The 22,266-nt window shown below is 38.2% G+C and overlaps 1 protein-coding gene across 2 annotated transcripts in view; it reads right to left on the reverse strand.

The window, feature by feature from the left end:
- Positions 1–8,751: 8,751 nt before the first annotated feature.
- Positions 8,752–22,266, reverse strand: part of LOC104917587 (transcriptional coactivator YAP1-like) — a 47,892-nt gene continuing 34,377 nt past the window's right edge. Inside the window, exons 1-3 of one of the 2 annotated variants that reach the window (XM_019612239.1) lie at positions 17,383–17,534; positions 17,113–17,228; positions 8,752–8,930 (exon numbers count right to left, since the gene is read on the reverse strand). In XM_019612239.1, the coding sequence (XP_019467784.1) occupies positions 8,767–8,930; positions 17,113–17,228; positions 17,383–17,519 (417 nt within the window). In that variant the 5' untranslated portion in view covers positions 17,520–17,534 and the 3' untranslated portion in view covers positions 8,752–8,766. Of the gene's footprint in view, positions 8,931–17,112; positions 17,229–17,382; positions 17,535–22,266 lie in introns of those variants that run through there. The other variant, XM_010729011.2, reaches the window with a different exon arrangement.

A 22,266-nucleotide genomic window follows, 5' to 3' on the forward strand; every position in this document is an offset into this window, starting at 1 on the left:
AGAAAAAAGGGAGGGGGGGCAACTTAAGACAGTAAAAACGATCTCACAGTCCTATAATATGGCTTAGATTTACATTCTGCAGAATGCAGTCAATCGTAACAGCTGCAATCTGCTTTTGGGAACAGATAAAGAATTAGAAATTTTCAAATGTTAACACAATATCCCAACTCAACTCAGCAGGCAATGCTTGTACCATACTGTAGCCGATAATACTTGACAGTTACTGAAAGGAGTTTAGGCCACTGCCTATATCCTTAATGTAAAAAAACAACAGAGAAATAATTACCAGGCATTGGTGCTAGAAAGAAAAGGCCAGCACACTGGTAACAACTCCAACATAAAAAAGCTAATTCTCTCCCAAGATCCCATGCCAATTTAAATCACGTCCCAGGACAATGACAGTTTGTATTAACACAGTACCTTTCCTTTACGCAGAAATACATGCAATGGCTGCTGCAGAGCTCCCTTATGGTTAACAGACACAGCTGAATATTTGATGGCTTTCCTTTTGTATTTATCGTTCCACTCATGAAAACTAAAACTAGTTTTTATCTCTAAATGTAAAGACGCTCACATTCATTTAAGCAAACAATAAAAAAAAAATCTCACTATCTGGACAAGCTATAAAATTTACTGTCCTTAAGTCAGAATCAGTATTTTTGCAGAAAGAACTGGAGAAGAGCACTTTTCCCCTTCAGGTTCACTTGGAAGTTACACAGTTTTTTTGTGGATCACTTTTAGCTATGGCCAGGTTTTTGAATGACATGAGTTTGCTCCGCTGCAACAGAGGCAAAAATCCTCTGTTCAAACTGAAAAGAGCTGTGACAAAAAAAAATTACTGTCAAGATTTATGAGAATGACTCGTGGAAGTAATTAAAGCTGCTCTCTTTTTAGAGATACTTCATAGAATCATAGAATGGCCTGGGTTGAAAAGGATCACAATGGTCACCTAGTTTCAACCCCCTGCTACGTACAGGGTCGCCAACCACCAGACCAGGCTGCCCAGAGCCATATCCAGCCTGGCCTTGAATGTCTCCAGGGATGGGGCATCCACAGCCTCCTTGGGCAACCTGTTACAGTGTGTCACCATCCTGTGTGTGAAAAACTTCCTCCTAATATCTAACCTAAACCTCCCCTGTCTGTGTTTAAAACCATTCCCCCTGTCCTATCACTATCCACCCCTATAAACAGCCGTTCCCCCTCCTGTTTATATGCTCCCTTCAAGTACTAGAAGGCCACAATGAGGTCTCCCCAGAGCCTTCTCTTTTCCAAGCTGAAAAAGCCCAAGTTCCCTCAACGTTTCTTCTTAGGAGAGGTGCTCCAGCCCTCTTGATCATCTCTTATTGGCCCTCCTCTGCACCCTCTCCAAGAGCTCCATGTCCTTCCTGTACTGGAGGCCCTGTGCCAATTTCAGACAAGACACGTTTCTGCATTGCAGTCCTTATACTGTATTGCTCTATTACTCAGCAGCAGCTGAGGTGCCTGGGTGTGCTCAGCCCAGAGCAGAGCAGGCTGAGGGGAGGCCTGATGGCGGCTGCAGCTCCTCACAGGGAGCGGAGGGCAGCGCTGAGCTCTGCTCTGTGTGACAGCGACTGGGCCTGAGGGAACGGCATGGAGCTGCGTCAGGGGAGGGCAGCTGGGGGTGAGGGAAGGGTCTGCACCAGAGGGTGGGCATGGAACAACATGCCCAGGGCAGTGGGCATGGCCCCAGTCCTGCAGAAGTTCAAAGAGTGTTTGTACAACACTCTCACCCAGACATGGGGTTTGGATTTTGAGTGGTCCTGCAATGGAGTCAGGAGTTGGACTTGATAATGATTCTTGTGGGTCCTTTCCAATGTGGAACATTCTATGATTCCATGATTCTAAGAAGTATTCACATACTCCAGAGTTGGACTACCAGTTAAAATAAGATAAACGCAGATGAAAACATCATCTATTAGAGAAGCGTGTCCAAGTTGTGGATTGATAATTCTGCTTATTATTTGTATTCAAATAAAATTAATATTTTTCAGTTTCCTCTTCTATCATTACAATGCCACTGATAAAAAGTACAAATCGCAGTTCTTTTGTTCTCCTTTGATAAAAATCTTAGAAGTCTTTTTATATCCTGAAATGCAGAGGTGCACCAGCATGATTGATTTAGCACCACAAAGATCTCCAGGCTGACTCACTAGGAGTAAAATGCTATTCTTCATGGATCTAGCTCTCTTCCCACAACAGCAGTATTTATGACACTCTTTTGCTCAACTCCTATCAGATTCAGAACTGAAATATTCCACCCTCTGGCCCCAAAGAGCAAATCTAAACAAGATTCAGCAATAGCATAAATAGCTATAAGAAACTTCTGCTCAGTACACACATATGTGATGTTTTCCATTCTTTAAAGAGAAATTAAAATTTCTTAAGATGAAATTATTTTCCTAATATTTGACCTTATTTTTAAATCTACATACAAAATGAAACTTGACAGCACAATTTTTAGTGCTTAGTGGAAGAACTGCTTGGGACACACTGCATAGGACACATTATGAGGAGACCTCAACGAATACCATTTAAGTTGTATGTATGAAACCCTGAAGACAGCATAGTGCAGGACTCTCAGCTGATCAAAGCCCATCCCTTTCAACTGAAGATGTGACAAGGCGTATTTAATCAAAGCTGGTCTGCATTTTAGACCAAAGTTCAATCAGCAAAGAATATACAAACAGGCGGTGAACAGTTTCACTGCTCACTTTCCACACAATACTTGCTGGGTTAATTAAAACAAAAGACAAGCTTCCATACAATTTCTTGCAAAATTATATCGCTTTTTTTTTTTTTTAATGCAGGTTTCCTTCAAATCATCTGTTTGCTGTTTGAAGTGCACACACGCTGTGTAAAACATGTAGAACCATCTACACCCTTTTTTCCCTAAATCTCTACCATAAAACTTTTCTGTAAAAAAGAAACTGAAATCATGTTTCAACATGATTGAATTCAAAAAGGGAAAGAAGAAAGCTGACAGTTCTTTGAATTTTAGATTATATATGATTAGATATAGAGTATATAATTATTTTGTATATATACTTAGATCACAGATAATGAGTGATCTGTTCAAATGAGTGATCTGATACATCTTCCATTTCTAACACTGTGTTCATTAACAGAGATATGCGAACTGCAGTGCTCAAAGAATATAGTAGGAGAAAAGACATTATTAGGAGCACTGTTTTCTTTTACTGTCATAGCTGTTTTAGTTACAACAGTGGAAGTACACTTTATTTATGCTTGCATAAAGATATCGTTACCAACAAATCTCTTTTCTCAAACAGCTTTGAATAATTCTGAGGAAAGAGAAAAAGCAAGTACAAACTGATGTAAAACCTAATGCCCTGAGAAATCCTCAATGAAAGGGTTCTCATTTTCATTTTTATTAGTATGTGAAATATTCTACATCAGCTAGTTCACACAATACTTGGGGGCAGATTTAATGATATATTCAGTGAATTGTATTCAGTGAAGATATCTAAATACATACATACTGCTTTTGAATAAAACAAGATTTAATTTTCTGATATGTGATAAACAACTAACAACCACTGACAATCACTACCATTTTAGAAGGGCAGTATCTTCAAAACAAAGGGGTGCTTACCAGTGAAATTTCGTCTGCCTTGGCAGATTCACACGTGCTTACTTTGATAGAAGACACTAATTCATTGAAAACTGATATTGCTCAGAATGAACACATTCTGACACGCGTCACAAAACAAGTAAGTCTTTCCCCCATCCTAAGTGACGTCCTTAAATTGTTCTTCTGGAAAACGTAAGTATGGAACAATCTAATAACAACAGCCCTTTCAGATGAGTAACATCCATTTTGTGTTAGTGACAGGGCACGTAAAGAGGTTATGTCATTGATTTTGCAGATCAAAACCAACTGTGGCTCACGTGTTGCTTTTGTACGAAAATAGAAGGCGGAGCTCAAACTCAAAATCTGAAAGGCCACTGTGATCAGACAGAGGGTTTGGGCTTCTTTCTGACCAATGGCCACAAGAAGCATGGCAGCAGTTTTTCTTAGCCTTGACAATCATAGAATCATAGACAAGACAAACCAATGAGAAAAAACACGTACTAAACAATGTGTTAGGCAAGTAAGGGATAACAAAATAGCATTATGGAATACTTTTAATTTCGGTCAGTAATTCTTCATAGTTCTTCTTTGTTTTAAAGACACAATGTTCTTGCATTAGAAAAGAAAGAAGCAGAAAATACCCATGTGTATACCTTATACTCCAAACTTAATCACCACTACTATTCCTTTTCCTACTTGAGTAGTTTAATCAGCTACTGAATACAGAGCCCCTGTGGCACTTTCCATAATGATGTTAACACCATCTTGCTATCCCCTCCCCCTCAACCAAAATTCATAGAGATCTCCATAAATTATTATCACGATCCTTAAGTGAGAGTGATAAAAATGTTGAGGCAAGGATTTCTATCTGAGGTCACATAATAACCCATTTGGCAGCTCTGACATAATAAAAAAAAACAAAAGGAAAGAGACTGGGATACCTAACGCGAATTTGATCACTAGCAACAAACCTCTAAAACTGAAGTTCAGAATAGAACAACAATAAAATTGAAGGAATATTGTGTTTTACTTAAACTCCTGGAGACAGGCTTGCCTAACTACCCTTATGGAGTACTACTGTTCAAATTAAGATTTGTGTCAACCCTAAAGAGACAGACAAATCAATTGCCAGTTTCCAGTATTTTTCCACTTCAAGTTCACCATCTCATTTTTCAAACTAGGTACCCTCCAAAGGCAAATTATTTCTACTTGTGCTTCAAAAAACAGTCCTACCATCTGCAAGCTGAAGTAACAGTTAAAATCCCTTTAACGGGATTTGATACTAAAGCCAATTCTTGGAAACCTGTAGCAATAAAGTTGAATGATTCCAAACTTCCAAGTGGTTCTAGGAAATTTAATTTTATAGAAAAAGCAGATGTTCATCTACTTCACCAGTTCCAGCAACTTAGAATGCCTAGCTTCATACTGAGACATTCTTTAACTACCAAGAAAACATATCAGCATCATCTGGAAGGCCTAAGAAAAACATCAGGATCTATGAAGAATGACCAATGGACAACAGTGGAAGCTGGTAAAAGGCAAAGCTGCATCATATACAAGAATGATCTGGTCAGTTCTCTTAAAGAAACAACCTTAAAAGTAGTAACATGGAGCCCCTTTCTAAGAGGCCTACAAAGACACTGAGAAAGGTTGGTCAGCATGTTTGTACCAGATGCTCCACTAGTACAAAGAATGCTGCCAACACAGGCCTGATGAAGCCCTTGCCCATCCCCCTTTCTTTGATTCCATTAATCTTTTTATGATTGTGCTTGGCAGGAAAAGACCCTCCTTTAAAATCTAGGAAGGGACTAAAGATGAGAGCTTGTCATTTCTCCTACCTCAAAATTATTCTGATGCCAAATATGTAAACCTGGAAGACCAACATCTGAGCCACAAGACTTTAGAGTAGTTTAAGCGGTGCAGCTGACGACTTCAAGCCCACTTTGATCCAAGACTTGGGTCTGATTCTGACAGATTTGAAGTTCTTATCTCCTACTTGGAGAATCAGATTTTAGACCAGCCTGGCTCCATAGCAGGATATTCTCACCAAAACTCTTATCTGATCCATTAGTCTTAAAAGACTGCTTCAGGAATCATATCAGTGATATCCTTTTATTTCTGTTTTAAACACATGAATGCAATATCCAAATTCTCTTCAGCAGTTAAATCCATAGGTGTGTCTGCCTAAAATAATTTGCTCAAACTTGATCCTCCTTCCTCCCTCTTTTTTTAGCCACATTAATGGAAAATTGCCAGCACCGCTTTTAAAAGGAGTATATGCACACCTACTACAGAAAATAAGGATGAATACAAAGTTGCCATCTGATGATGAACATACATAGAAATAAAAATGGTCTCCCTGGACTTAGAAACTCAGAATCAGAAAAGGCAAAGACTCTTCAAACCCTGTTTCTGAATACTGAAACAGAAGAGCGTGTTTGCCCATACCATTCAACACCTTTGTTTTCAGTGGTTCTTCAGATGAGTGAAAGTGGCACTATCAAATGAAAAATCTTTTTTTCCCCTCATTTTCACTTAATGTTAGTATGATAATGATCAAAATCTTTAGAAATACCAAGACGAAGTCACCCTCCTTCAGGAAGCATTAGTAGTAAACAAAAAGAAAAAAAAACTAAATCCAAGCCCATACATTAAAACACATTGATAGAAAAAAAAATTATGATGTAGGAATGAGGATTTTCAACACACATTAAGCACTGAAAAGTAAACTCCTGAGTCATTCATGTTCTTTTTGGGGTCACAGCACATATTAGTTGAGATCTCTATGAGGGAAATAAATGCAAGGCTCGGTAAGTTAGCTCTGTCAAACTGATTTTCCTTCTCTACTGGAGTAGCTTAAGAAGGTCACAAGTGCGAAAACATCAGGAATAAGATTTTCCATTTTGTTGGCTCAAATGACAAAAACATAAACCACAATACAATGTGTACAACTTCAGATTTCAAGGAAAACTCCTTCAAGCTCAACAGCAGCTAGCAGCTTGTCTCTATTTGCTGTCACTCCAGATCAGAAGAGCTCACATGCTTTTTTTTTTGTCTTTTTTTTTTTTCTCTTCTTCCTTTCCTGCCCCTTTCAGTTACACTTGAGCTCTTTGACTGAAAAGGTCTGGAACAGATTAAAAGTCCGACCACAAAATAAAGAGCCTTGGCATGTACTCAAGCCTGTCTGGGATACACATACACAGTGGGCCCAAAAAGGGAAGCTATGCAGCAAGAAACCCTTATGCAGTCTTTTGGATATTTCTAACTTCTTGCAGTTTAACTACACAGCACATTTGATGGAGTTTCAGTATGTACAAAACAGGTTCCTTTCACCCTTAAGGTTAGGCTGTATCATCTGCAGGACTGGAATATAGTTCTGAGAAGCAAGATCCATCTCATTCATGACTTTTTTCAATTAAAGTCTTTTTCCCTCGCTCCTTTTTAATTCCAGTTGCTATATCCGGCTCATCATTTGAAACTGCAATGTAATGCAAAGAAAAGCAAAATGCTTATCTTGCAAGACTACTTATATAATTGACCTGACCATTTTGAATGCAAAAGGCAACACCGATTTTCAAAATGACTGCTTCCTTTCCAGCCTTACTCACACATTACGTAATTGTGAAGTTGCAAGTTACCCACACGCTCCTCTTGCAACATGCAAACAGGTTTGCAGCTCTGACTGCTGTTAAAGCCAAGATGGACATTTGCCAAAGTTGACAACCTTCAATATAAGCCCCACCTTTGGCTCAAGTTGCACAGTGGTTCAACCTGTCTACAAACTGGAGAGCAGTTTATAAACAAAGTGTGACAATCCAGTGTTTACTCTAAGTGCAAAGGGATGTCTAATGTGAGCGCTCAAACCTACAAAACAAAGAAGCTGAAACTGCTAACAACCATTTCAGAAAAACAAAGACGAAAACAAAACAAAACAACCTAAAAACCAGAAAAGTGACTGTTGAGTTTTGCAGCTCTGTGTTTATATGGCATTCATGGAGTTAATGCCTCTCCCAAAAGGGGCCCACAGTTGTTGTTAGGTCAACCCCTGTAAAGCTTCAAAGGCTTTGTATCCCCTCAGCCTGACCTACTCAGTGATCTGCACACTGTTTTCATTTAGTTGCACTGAGTCCAAAACTAAAGCTTGAAAACCACAGTGATCTCTTTTTTTTTTTCCTCTCTCTTTTCTTTTTTTAACCCCTACTATTTCTTCCACGTCTCTGGAAAAATAACTAAAATCCAAAAGAGATGAAAATAGTAAGCTATTAGGGAAACAAATTAAGGGAAAATTAATGCATTCAATAAAGCTTACATACAGAGGTCATGACTTTAAACAAAAACTGAAGTTGTAATACCACCTTAAATGCATCAGAACAACTACTTGGACTAAGAAACCAGTTTAGAGTTTATATGCTGCTGGTATTTCTATTCAGCAGTGCCAATATTTTATTGAAGTGCTTGCAGCTCTGCTTTTCATACAGATAAAAAAATTGCAAAAAGTTGGTACCGGTTCTGCTTTGTTAAATACTCACATCCAAACCTTGTGATCTCTAATTTCAGTTACTATTTCTATTTTCAGTAATAGCAGTCTAATTAAAATATTCGTTACCTTACAAAAAGAGGATTAAAGTCGAAACCACTCAATACTTCCTTCTGCATGGTTTAAAACAAAGTATCATCACAATCATCACTGTGACAAGCTGGAATTATAAGCTGGTATATGTTTCAAGTGTATTTAAATAGAATGAATTATTACTTAACAATGTCCTTGTTAGGGTAGCACAAAGGAAAGTATTTATTTATTTGGGAATTAAAAATCTCTTCTGTTGCAAATATTTGCAAGTCTTTGGGAAGAATGAGCTTGGCTGAAACTGTGTTCACCCACTAATAGGAACGTGTTTAGATAAATCATTTCTGAAGCCACCAGTTTAGGAACTGTATGGATCATATGGCAAAATCCCAACCCCTAACATTAGAAACTTTGGTGACATATTCCTACAGGATATGTACTAATTCCTCTTTATGTTTCCTTTAAAAAAAAAAGGATTTAAATAAGGTCTATGTTTCAAATTAGAATATGTGCTTTATATTATACTATATTATAGTATATATACTGTACTATAAAGAGTTTTCAAACTATGACTGCAAAATTAAAGCTAAGTGAACTGAAGCGAATCAAAAATTCTGAAGTGAGATGAACTTTTACCAAAGCGTGGGTCAAGCCTTGGGTCTAGCCAAGATGTTGTCTTGTTCTTATGGTTTATGTAGTAAATTTCTCCATCCTGGGTCATAGCTTGTTCCCATCCATCGGGGAGTGGGCCTGCAATATAGAAGGAAGGAGTTCATGGTGGACTCTTGTTTGCTCCAGCTGAAATTGATCTACAAAAAATTCCAACATTTTACATATATAACAGTAAATGAAACAAAAGAGTTTCAGGTTTATGTCTAGCATTTCTAGGATAAGGACAAAGAAGTGGTGGGTGGAAAAATCAAAGAACAAAGAGCACTTCTATCATCATTTTGATTTAGGATTTGGAGTTTTATCTTATAATTTATGTCTTTTCGTATGCTTCTGACACTTCCTTTTGCTATGACATTACAGTGCAAAACCAGCAATAAGTCAAGCCTGCCAGAATGAAAACAGCACCAGAAAAAAAGCATAAGCACAGAGATATCCCACCTTGTGTGGGAAAGTTTATCTAGTAATTGAGAGTCAGCAGCAGCAGCAAGACAACGACAAGACTCTGAAGCACTGTTTCTCTGACTTTTCACAAACAGTTAAAAATAAATAAATGGAAGTGACGAGCCTTAATTGCACTTCATACCATGAGTTGCAATGAAAGCGTTAAAGGCTTAGGCAAACAAAAACACAAGCCTGAAGAACAGAAGGCAAAAAAATGCAACAAAAAAGTAAAGGTAAGCACATCAGAAGCAGGAGACAAAGTGCCAGGACCAGCAGTGCTATCCCTCTATGAGCAGGAAGGCACGCTCGGGGACACCTACATTTAGAAAAGGGTAAAGGGAAATACATAGTGGCGTAGTACTGGAGTCCAACGCTAATGTCTAAATACGGAGTTCTAAAGTGTTTCCATTATGTTACAAAAGCAGCTTTGGAGAAAACAATCTTTTGCTGCTGTGCTGTTCAGGAACCACTCATTCCTGTCTCTATATGATCATGCACCTCCATCTGTATTGCGTTAGAATGAAAACTATTCTCTCAGCTACCTTCACCCCATTTTGTCTGGCAGGTGCTTTAAAAATACATGTTTTAGAATCAGATAGATACGTACTTTAAAAATACCTAAATTAGATGCAGGAAAATCTTGCCTGAACTTCTTTACATTTAAATACCATCTTCAGATGACACAACAAAAAGATTCACTACAAACATTAAGAATGTAACAGAAATTAGAACAAGAGCTGTTCCAGAAAACCATCATATTTCAGTCTCTCTTCTCACTTTTCCTCAGCATGATGTAACAACATACTACCAAAAGCCATCTGTCTGCCTGATTTAGACCAACAAACCATTCTGCACAACATAATGTTTGTGTTTATTTATGTCTTAAAATTTCAGACACAAGATTCAAAGTACGTATACACAAAATTAAAATAAATGCCTGGAATATCTACTACATCCATGTTCAAATTACATTAGCTCTTTGCCTGCCACACTGCTCTATACTCCAATTACTGCTGAAGATTTTCATTGCTTAAAGCTTTGGGGGGCAGGGACTAGATTTGTTTGGTTAATCTCAAAAGATGTTCCTGAAGGAATGTTTTAAAACAAAATAAATTAAAAGAGCAAAATCATCATTGCATTCCAGTAATACCCCAAGGCATAACAAGGACAAGAATTTCTTACTGTAGTCTTTGGCCCAAGAAATCCCCTACATAATACATTTCTATCTCTAACTCTTCTATTTTGGCCCAGAATGCTATGCCTTTCTCTAGCACTCCACAATCAGAGCTACAGGCTGCCATGTGAGGAAAAACAGCGCCCTAGCCATTGGATATTCCCTTCCTGCCCCTAACGCTCACAAAGCTTTAAACGCTGCATACAAGTAACAGCGGAACCTCAGCTTTTAGGCCAGTAAGCAGAACAGCAAGGGTGACAACCCTGAAAAATTCATAAATCCTAACACATCCACAGTATAACAGGATCCTGGGCTAGGTTAGCATACTCACAAAGCAGCCAACTGCACCATCGGATGCTATTTTATAAAATACACAGGCACACAGTGACAGGCCACACATGATCCAAGTGCAGAAGCAGATGGAGGACCAACATTTTTTGCTGACCACTAAGCCCAACACCCTCGCCGTGTGGGCAGACCTTCTCACTACCATTCTCCCTAGAGTCCTTCAAAGCCACAAACCCCTAGGAGACGAAACTCAGCAAGAAAATCTCTTTTGAAATGCAAAGCCAGAAAAACAGCTGGCTCTAGGAAAAACACAACTACCCTTGGGGTGTAGGTCCTGCTGAACACTGAGTAAAGCGTATTCTGGTCCTGCATGTTTCTTTGCAGCAAATAAGAATAAAATGCCTTTGAAGCAGGATGCCAGGAGCTGATCAGTCCACCTACCTTCTGGAAGAACACTGCTTATTAGATTCAATGATCTGATGACTAGTAGCTTCCCAGAAACCAATGCAGGCAAGGTTCTCTATCTGCTGTAGGTCTGCCTGCTCACCTGGTTGCCACAGCAACTATGCTTCCTCCTTGCTAAGTTCCACCAACAGCTGCAGAAATTGAATGTTTTTCCTAGAAAATTTTTGGCATTAGGCACTATGCTGCTTTCTTCCCTAGCCCATAATATGCTCCTATTTTTCTGCTGTTGTCCCTACGTGTTGTAATGGTAAAACAACATGTTTCTGCTGTTGTCCCTGCATGTTGAAAACTGATGAGTACCGCCTTCTGTAATTTGTTCAGTTTTATGAGCAGTTGTGATACCAAAGATTGTCAAGACAAACTCAGCATTACAGCAAGTAATGGAGGAAAAACGAAAAACCATGATGAAGAGTAGCAGACATTCACACAGAACATCTATGAAAATTCCTGCATCTCCATGTTTTCCCAAAAGGCTCAACAGAAACAGAATCCCCAGCATTGCTCCAGTCGGTGTTAGTCAACAATAGCCACGCTGGGTGCAATCTTTTTAGCACAGGCACCTGGACTGAGTAGATGGACATTTACTGCTGCTCAGTAAACAGCAGCTGTTTACTGAAAGCTGTTTGCTGTCTATCAGACTCCATAATTTCAGTGAAGCACTAAATGCATATACAGAACCAAAAAGTATAGAGGCTGTAATTTGCTTGGCCTCCAGCTATCTCACATGAGTTCCTGAGGCAAAGCCATAGAATGGCTTTGGTTGGAAGTGATCCAAGGATCAAGTCCCAACCCCAATGCCACAGGCAGGGCCACCAACTTCCAGATCTGGTACTAGACCAGGTTGCCCAGGGCCCCATCCAACCTGGTCTTGAAGCGTCTGCCTATTTACCAGATGTCAAAGGGTCTCTCTTGCAAGTACTTTTCCAGTCTTTTGTTAAACTTTCATAAACATCCAACGGGAACAGTTAGAAACAGTCGGCTCTTTAGCTTGGCGAAGAAAAGGCTCTGGGGGGGACCTAAGGGTTGGGGGGGGGAATTTTAATAGTGGCCTTCCAGAGCTTGAATGGGGCCTACATGAAAGCTGGGGAGGGACATTTTATAAGGGCAGGCAGCGACAGGACAAGGGGAAATGGCCTTAAACTGGAAGAGTAGATTTAGACAAGATATTAGGAATAAGTTCTTTACTGTGAGGGTGGTAAGACACTGGAAGAGGTTCCCCAGAGAGGTTATGGATGTCCCCTCCCTGGGAGCACTCAAGGTTAGGCTGGATGGGGCTGTGAGCAACCTCGTTCAGTGGGAGGTGTCCCTGCCTATAGCAATGTGGTTAGAACTAGGTAATCTTAAAGGTCCCTTCCAACCCAATCCATTCTATGATATCCTTGTGGCATGGTATCCTTCCAGTTCTGTTTGATGCTTCCTTGGTCAACTGAATACAGCTACAAACTTACTTTCAGTTCTATTATTTGCAGTTAGTTGCAAAGGAAGAGACTAGCCTTTTAGTTCAACTCACCATTTACTGCTGTATTTTAAAAGACATGGTTATCCATAAATTAGATTCCAACTTCCAAATGTAAGCCATCTTTAGAAAACCACTGATAAGGCATTCCTCTTTAACTAAATATTTATATATCGCTGTAACTTAACATAAGTACATGTAATTTTAAAAGTCTTTGTGCATGTCTCTGTTCAGCTCGTGTCTCCATTCTTGATTCCACTTTCTCAATATACCATCATTGCCATAAAAATGCAGAGCTCACTGCTGGCAGATAAAAAGCAACAGAAAGAATAACTAAAGCAAAAACATAATATAAATTCAACCTATGCTGATATCCCAAGTAAATCTCACAAGTCGTTACAGTCTCTGATGTGCAGGTGTAAAATAAATGTAAATAAAACTTCATTTTAATCACAGGGTTAATGCATATTAGATAGCATCTCTAGGTATTAAAAAAAAAAAGCTCACAGACAACAAAAGAACTGAAACACCAACAGCAAGAATCACCATATGCAAACACTGACCTTCACAAACCTTCCTAATCTTCTTCTGTGAAATCATGGCACCACTGCAATTATCAAACTTTTAAAAATGATATCAAAATGTACAGAATTTACCAGGAGTCCAACTTCATTCTGTCAACCCAGTACAGCTTACAAAAAGCTACTATTAAAAATGGTAAGGAAGACATGAAACATTCATGTCATGTAGACACTTTGAAACTTGGATTTCACAACAGACCATATGCAATGCTGAATATACACAAAGCAGAATTTGTAGTATGACTGGTTACGCAGAATGGAAGCCCACAAATGAAAGCAGCATGAATCCATGAGAAGAGCTAGTTTTAGTTATTGCTACATTTCTCTCTACCCCCTGCAGTGGGAAAAACAACCAACGGCAACACGAAGCACACAAGACGACCTTAAGTTATGACTTTGAAAGTTAATCTTCCTAACCAATCTTAAATGTGGCACTGCAACCTAACTTCAGGAGTCCATGAAATAGCACGGGGTCTACAAACTTTCACCAGGAAAGGCAATACAAAATTGCAGTGTAAGGGAAGACGAGGACAAAGACAGGTAATCTGCTCCAGATCCAATGATCCGCTGTCTGCATGCAAGCAGAATAGGCTCAAATAAGCAGCGCTGTTAAGCATGACTCAAGAAAATAAAAGTAACTGAAGAAGGGAAGTATATAATTGCACTTTATTTTATTCAATTTATATCAACTATAATTATTATAAGAAGCAAGCATTGTTTATAATCAGATGCATAATTTCACTTTAGTTGGAACTGTACATTTTTTTAGTGTTAAATATAAATAAATCAAGATAGAACAAATATCACTTTTCCTGCAGTATCTTTAAGGTACAATGGTTAAAAAAAACAGAAAAGAATGAGAAAGTTCTAAACCAATTTCTCTATATATATCGCACTGTTGGAAAAACAAGCTTGTCTTCTTCCCATTAGTACTATGAAAATGCAATCATATTTAGCAGAAGATTAAACAACAAATGTCATCTAAAAAAGCACTATGCTTCTCCATACAAACGGCACAAAACATTTTAGTAGATTGCACAATTTACTTGAGTGAGCCAGGTTCAGTAGAGCTGAGACAAAAACATACCAAAGAACCTAAAACAAAAACATCCTCCCTTTCACATACTGATGCCTTGTGGTAGAGCATTTATGCTTACTAACATTCATCAAACAGTCCATCCACAAAGTGAAAAAGCCCCTAAAAAAACTCTATCTCATGCTAATCTACATCCTCCCTGTGCCAGTTTCAATTTCAAACACACTGCTGACCTGTCTTCATCCTTACCACAAATGTTTTCTCTCCTACTTCCCGAGCCCCACTTATCCTTCTCACCCAGAAAACCCAACAGGTTTACCTTCAGTATGCAGACAACAGTTCTCCAAGTTCTGTTCCATCCCTCCTTCTCAGTTTGTTTTCCTATTCTTAATTCTAACTAATATAACCTTCAGTGACTCTCACGGCAATTCCTAAAAACCCCTGCTTTCAGATTTCACCACAGCAATTTTACTTGCAGGCTACTACAACATTCTGCAATTAAATACAGTAAAGATTGGTCTGCAGCTTCTGATGAAGGGCTACAATTAATGAGCACCATACAAGGATGCACAGAAAGAAAAACATTCTCTTGTGGACATTTTTTTTGTAAGTCAGTGACCTCCAGCTGTCCCAGGCCTTACACTTGCTTTTCCCAATCTCTCTCATGAAAGGCTCTCTCAGCACTAGGGCACGTTTCACTGCCAGCAGTACTTCAGAACGGGAAAATTCTGACTTGAAGAGGTCTCAACCTTATTTCCCAGTTCTCGAGGCCAGACTGCCAAATTAGAACATTAAGGAGCCTTATGTCTATATGACGCTGTCAGATTTAAATTCCACTGAGCTGAGTGGGGAGTTACTTGATTTTTCCATTTTTCTCACTCTTTATGAGGCCATCAAGCAAGCACAAACCACCATAAACTCAGTAGTACACAGTGACAAAACCAAGTATAAGCAGCTTCAGTAGAAACAAATATACAGTTAAAGACTGTACATGAGGATTTACCAAATAAGGTATCAAAAATGGAATCATACAATAAATACGAGTTTAATATTATTTAATCCAAAACACTTGTTAAACACAATCAAGTTAAGCACTAGTGGGTGCACTCCCAAGATCCAATTCCAAATAACACTGCCTCAACAAAACAAGTACCCATGGAATCACATTGCTAGACTAACAATATACAGAAGTTTCACTTGCTCACACACTTGCATCAATCAATTACTTTTAATTTCTTGATTTTCTTTTTAGCATAGCCCTTCATTACTGACTACTAGATTTATTTTTCAAAGATTCTTCCCCCTTAAAACAAACCATTTTGTTTACTTTTTTTTCCTAAGGATCTTCTTTTTTTTTTTCTTTTATAAGTATATACAGCACATCCTACTTCACTATCAACATTGTTTTTCTGCTAATACTATAATACAATGGAAGGTTTGAGGAGTCATCTTAAAATACAGAATTTATATTAGTAATAGACTAGCATATTCAAATAGACTAGTTTATGTATAAATAAGATAAACCAAAGGCAAGACAGACCAGGCGAGCTGTTTCCTTTCTCCTATTCTCTGTTCTTCTGATGTATCCCTACGAAAACATATCATTCTCTTTTGCTTCAGGTTTCTTGGCATATATATACAGGAAAGAACAATACTCAGAGATTGTATTTTCACATTAGACACTGAGAGCTTAATTGTTTTGAATCATGACTTTCTGAATCTGAACAGAACTCTTTCATTTGTGCCAGGATAATCCAACCTTCTGGCCTAGCCAGCAAAAAGTTTGATCAGCTTCCATCTAACACCCAGTCATGAACAGCACAGTTTGGTCATGCCTGTTAATCTTTTGGTATTGTCTACAGCGTATGAATTGCAGCATGAAACAAAGCTGTCTAAACGGACAACAAAAAGCAGCACCAGAGAATAACTTTTGTGAAATACATGAAAAGCAGACATACACATGACAAAATCAGACTGAAAAAAATGAATAACATGTCAACCTCAGTGACGAGACAGTGACAAAGCATAGAGAAGAGTGCAGCAGTAAAAATAGCATGGGACCAAGTTTATCTGCTTGCTCTCTGCACCATCAGGACAACAAAGCTATGTAAACATGTAGCAGATTTTACAGTAAGAATAAGCATACCTTCCTGCTGTCTAGTAACAGACTCCCTTAGATCAGCTGAAAAACTATTCTATGTTCCAAGAAAAGACATCTGATTTCCCCAGCTGAAGAAATAATAATCAGCATATATTGTTTTGGAAATGATTGGAAAAGAAGAAAAAACAACTTTACTTCTAAACAAGACTTTCCAGGTGTTTGCTTTATTTGTTAAGTGAAGATGTCCATAACCAACATGGGAATTATAAATGAATGGCAATATGCTTAGCATAGTAAGTGAGCAAGGGAAGGAAAACGAAACAAAACATAAAAACCAAACATTGCAGAAACTCTAGCTTTAAAGCAAAATGGAAGTAATTTAATGAAAATTCTTTTAATCAGTTTAACAGCATTTTCAGTCAGTAGAAACAGAGGCAGGAATTCTGTTTCTTCAAATGTTTGAATCATCCACTTGAAAAAAAAATAAAACAGACCCAAAACTTACAGCATGCTTTTTGCTGGCAAACATTATACGTTCTCTCACCTCAAGTATCAGTTCCTTGCTTGATGCATCATTCTTCACAAATTTAAAGTTTAAAAATAAACAGACAACTGTGAGATTTCAACTCCTCTCCCCCCCCACAACATCTTCCTGATTAAAATAGCTAGCAGTATCTTAATTTGTATGACCTTCTCCACAAAAACAGTTTTTGCTTACCTGATGCTGAATTCATTAAGTTCTGTTGCACGGGAGGACTGGTGGGAGCTGTAACGTTCATCTGGGAAAGCATGGCCTTCCTGGGATCTTGCCATGTTGTTGTTTGATCAATATGACTACAGAAACAAAGCAAGAGTTAGGACAGTCATGCGTTCACAATAATGACCTGCTAGCACAGAAAGTTTAACAACAAAAGGTTAAGCATGCCAACAAGAGCCACATTCAAAACCAAACAAGAACTTTTTGGATTCTGTCCAAGCATTACTATACCTCATATTCTCAAATCCTTTACTCTGGTCACCATCATTTTCCCACCAAAGAGCTGCAGTGATTAGAGCTAGAGCAAAGGCGAGATACAGCTCAGCATGAGTACTGGAATCTAGACTGTTGTACCATAACATATCCATGAATTAAACATTCTCTTCCTTTTCTTGCTGATTAGTTACTTGTCAGCTTTAAATGCGACTTGAGTGTCTTTCAAACCCAGCCAGTTATGCCTGGAATCTCAAGCACAGTCAAGTAGTTTGGCATGACGAGTTCACGCTCAGTGCCGAGGGAGCTGTAATGAGCAGGCTGGTGAGTAATCATTAATCTTCCCCAACTTTCTGTGAGTAGCCTACATTCTCAGGTTATTTGATGGAGTACTCCCCCCATCCCTGAGAACTGAACATCTGTGGTAACTTAAGTAACCAGTTGCACTAGAGTAGTAATAAAAAAAAGCAACTGATGTTCAGCTGCTTTTCTATTTCATACTAAAGGATGAGGACAGCTGGATTGTCAAGTAACTCAGTGAGCCCTCTCTAAAAGATAATCACAAAACTTCGGGAGCTTTTAGTTATCTGTTTTGAAAAGAAAAAACAAAACCCTGGAAAATACCTTCACTGTCATTCACAAAACTATTTAAGTCAATGAAAACACAAATGTAATGAATGATTACTTCATCTTCTGAGTATGTGATTAGCGTGCTTTGCCAAACTAATGAATAACAAATGCACACTATTCACAATATCTTGATGCCATTAATTAAGACTGCTCTGAAAAGCTCACATGGACAAAAATAAAACCACTAACATGCAGTAAGCTTTGACGGTATCAATTCAAACTCATACTAAAATAGTTTGACTAACAATCAGAATCCAGCACATCACTAACTTGGTACCACTCTTTCATCATACTAAACACTCTTAAAGTTACTTCTTTCTGGATTAGCAGAATGCCCGGTTTCAATTTCTCCAATGAAAGTACCACATTTAAAGTTGCACTGCAGCTTGCACTGTGATCCAAGTTCAAACCTCGGTACTCAATTCACACACTTGATTTGTACCAGTGTTTTGCATTGTTTTGCACTTATTTTCGTGCAGCAGTATGTGTACAGAACCATCAATCAGACTGTATATTTTCCATCTTTATGTTGGGATTTAAATAGTAACTATGCAGAAACTCTTCCCAGTTCACAGCTGATATAACTTCCAGGTATATTCAAGTTTAGGAGATGGTGCTGTATTTAGACATGCTAAAGGGGCAGATAATTCAGATTTAGTCACCTCAACACCTACATCGATGTAAACATCAACATCTGGCCTTGTCACCCTACTCTCCACTAACTAGAATGGAACATATGAGAGCACGGTTAGGATGCAATTCATTTGAGAAACTTAAAGAGGCGAATAACACCTATGTTCTGCATTGCGAAGGAAGCCTAAGGTAAGTGGGTTAAATACATGACATTAGAGGTGGTGAATCCCAAACTTTGTGTGCTTGCATGACTACAGCATCCCAGAGCTTAAGTCATATGTTAAGGTCTCATCACAGGTAAAACTAGTCATACAAAACAGAACATTATCTTCTCCCTGCTCTAAGCAATTAGCTACTACGACAAGAAACTACTAAGGAACCCTTTAATTCCAACTAATAAAAATGTGCTCCATCAATTTAGCAAGAGTTTTTAACATGTTCTTTGGTACTCAAAAATATTGTTTTTTTTTTTGTTTGTTTCTTAAACACCAAACACTAAGTTGTGCATGGGAATATTAGGCATTTTCACTTGATTGAAATGAAGTACAATTTCAAATGATCATAAAATGGCTCATAGTCACTCAAACAATTACCTCCATGCAATTATTTATCACACTGGGACAGGAATTCACCTAAGTAGAAACTAGACGGTGTTGCAAAGTGACTTGGACTAAGAAGTTTTATCTTAAGCTTTTTCCTGTTTCCTTGCATTCTATGCTCTTTAAACATACACAAAATTTCAGTCCAAGAGTTGTAGATATATTCCAAGAGGGACACAAAATAGGAAAGAATGCTTTTTCTACAAGAATGCAACAGTAAACAAAGCCTTACTCTGTGTATGGCAAGTACTGCCTTGCATACAGGAAGCCACCCTGTTACAATAGGTTCAATTCAAATGGCGTCACTGCCACCTTAGTTTCCATGGCACACATTCAATACAGGTACTATTAGGCATACTGTGCCTTTACTTCCATATGTTTTCCAACATTTAGCTTAATGAAGAAGCAGGCCACATGCAGCAAGGCTTCCTTATTTTCTTTTTAACCTACTTATTCACAGAACAAGGAAAAGCATAGTAAAGACTGCCACATATATACACCAGATCTTAATATGAAAAAGCAGTTTTCATTTTTCTGACAGTCAATTCTACAAAGCAATGAAAACAGGGAAAGATAATACCGACATAAGAACACAGGTGAAGTTACAGCACCAGCACGTGCCACTTCTCCTCTCTATTTCAAATTTGTTCTATTTGCTCAGCTCTGTTCTGGGAACAGTGGAAACTGGGAAACCACCACTGTGCCCATGATTACACATTTTTTAATTTCCATTTAACTCCTGTAAAAATATTTGTAACATTATATGCTTATAAAACAGATACCTATGGTACATATTCTATAGCCTTTGTTTTTATACACTCAAAGAGTGTAGAGTATAAAAAAGAAGGAAAAAAATTGTCTCACTGCATTACAAAACCATTTGCACAGTTGCCTACAGGAACACATGGAAGCAACAGTCACCAACTTCTTCAAACATAACTGAGTAAGGAATAGATAAAGGAAAAAGTAATTTAAAAGTACTGCCAATTAGAGCACAGGGACAGCATTATCAGCTCCTGCTTAATTACATGAAGCAAAGTAATGCTCAGATGGAGTTGTTAATGTGGTCGGCTAGTTCAGACAGCAGCAGCTTCCAGCTTTGGCCTAGCTGAATATCCCTCGAGAAGTCAGCCAACAGGACTCCAACCAGCCTTCTTAGAAAACAGCCACAAAAGAAAGGCCTCAAAGTAATCAAGTTGATTATATTAAAATCACAGCAATCCCTAGGTTGGCTCATTAAGGCAACGTTGTCCCATCCCACAGAGTTTTCTGCTTCCTGACCTACATACGCGTTTCCCTAACACCTTCATTCAAAACCTGTCTCTTCAACTGCCTCCAAACCACAGTCCTCCCACATACCCCACCTCTCTATACAATGTCCTGAGTTTCTGAATGCTATATGGTAAAAATCTCCCCTAACACATCACAGCATATCAGTTCTTCTCCACAAGTTCCAAATCGTGCTGACCAACTGAAGGAATGCAAAGCAGACTAATACTCATTAACATGGGTAAAATATTTAAGTCAATCTTAGCACTATGGTAAGAAATACAGGTCTATGTTTTGGTGCAGCACATGCACCAAGGTCACTTACTGTAAGCATCATGTATTTCTCATAACCAAGTATGGAAGCAGAATGTTCTCTGCAGGTAAAGATCTTTTCCTCTGTTTTGAACAGCAGCAGAGAAAAGGTCGAAAGAACTCTGACACCAACACTGTGTTCTCTCTACCTGCACCAAAAAGATTTTTTCCATGGTAGCTTTACTGCATGCCTGCTGCCCTCATCCTTACATTTAGTATCATCAGCTGAGCCACATTTTGCTGAAGCACTACTGTCAACGTCAAAAATACCTTTATATATTAATGACATATCAAATCCAGTGAAATCCATGACCCAGCCAATACACAGCACTATCAAAATTAAAACTTTTCATGAAGTAAAATCACAGCTCTGAATTCTGTGCAAAAAATAGACCAAGTAAACCATCTCAGAATTAAAACCAATCTCTAGTATAATCAAGGAAGGTAAGGCATTTTACTTCACAGGATAAAGTCTCAAATTCAGCATCTTGATACTTATCTCTAATTGTTCATTGATGTCTTGGAGAAGCAAATCCTTGTCAAGTCCTGTTGCAAGAACTGATTAAATCAACTTAGATTATACCATAAATCTACAGTTAATAGCCCTTAGAAAAGCAAAGCCAAAACACTCAGAACATGCTAAGTACTTGTTAGCAAATTTATGTCAAGTCTGGTGTCAAGAAGAGCAACTGTTCTATGAAACACTCAGTCAACCTCCACCAAGAAGCATTTCCAAAGTGCTGGCATACAAGGTCAAGTCCATGGCATACAAGGACAAAGCTGCTACCATCACCTCCTATCAATTTCTAAAGTCATACAAATCACTTACCTCTTGACATGAACAGCTTTTAATAACATGTTCTCATTTTATGAATACAAAAACATTTCTGTACTCACTAACTTGAATTTCTAAGTGAAATAAATCCTTTTTGGTATTAGACACTATTACAAGCCAGAAGGTTTGTCAGATTCAATTTCTAACCTAATTTTGAAGTTTTGGAGGTTTTTATTTGCTTTTAAATTGTAAGGGAAAAGAAGCAGGAGATCCTAAAACAATTAAAATATATGTATGCCAACTCTCATTGAAAATAACCTTTAGGTGTTAACAGATTGATCAAATAAAACCATTCCTAAAAATGGAGAACTGATCTGCCTTGCTCTGGGTGTGATGCACCTTCCCATTTGGTCTCCAGTTGCTTCACTGATGAGACATATTGAAAGCCACATCAGAAATGAATTAACACAAAAAGGATGCTCAAAAATTTACTTCAATCCTTCAGTTAAAGGCTTCATTCATCAGGAACTACATATCCATTCCAATCCAGGAATTACATGCAAACATACAGTTGTTGACTATAAGTACTAATTTTGATACTCTGTATTGTTGCAATTAGAGTCCCTATTGCTCAACATATGCTTCTCAAGGTATGTTGAGGACTCCATTCATTTGATACAATTC

This window comes from Meleagris gallopavo, chromosome 1 (genome assembly GCF_000146605.3).
Source record: "Meleagris gallopavo isolate NT-WF06-2002-E0010 breed Aviagen turkey brand Nicholas breeding stock chromosome 1, Turkey_5.1, whole genome shotgun sequence".
NCBI classification, from domain to species: Eukaryota; Metazoa; Chordata; class Aves; order Galliformes; family Phasianidae; genus Meleagris; species Meleagris gallopavo.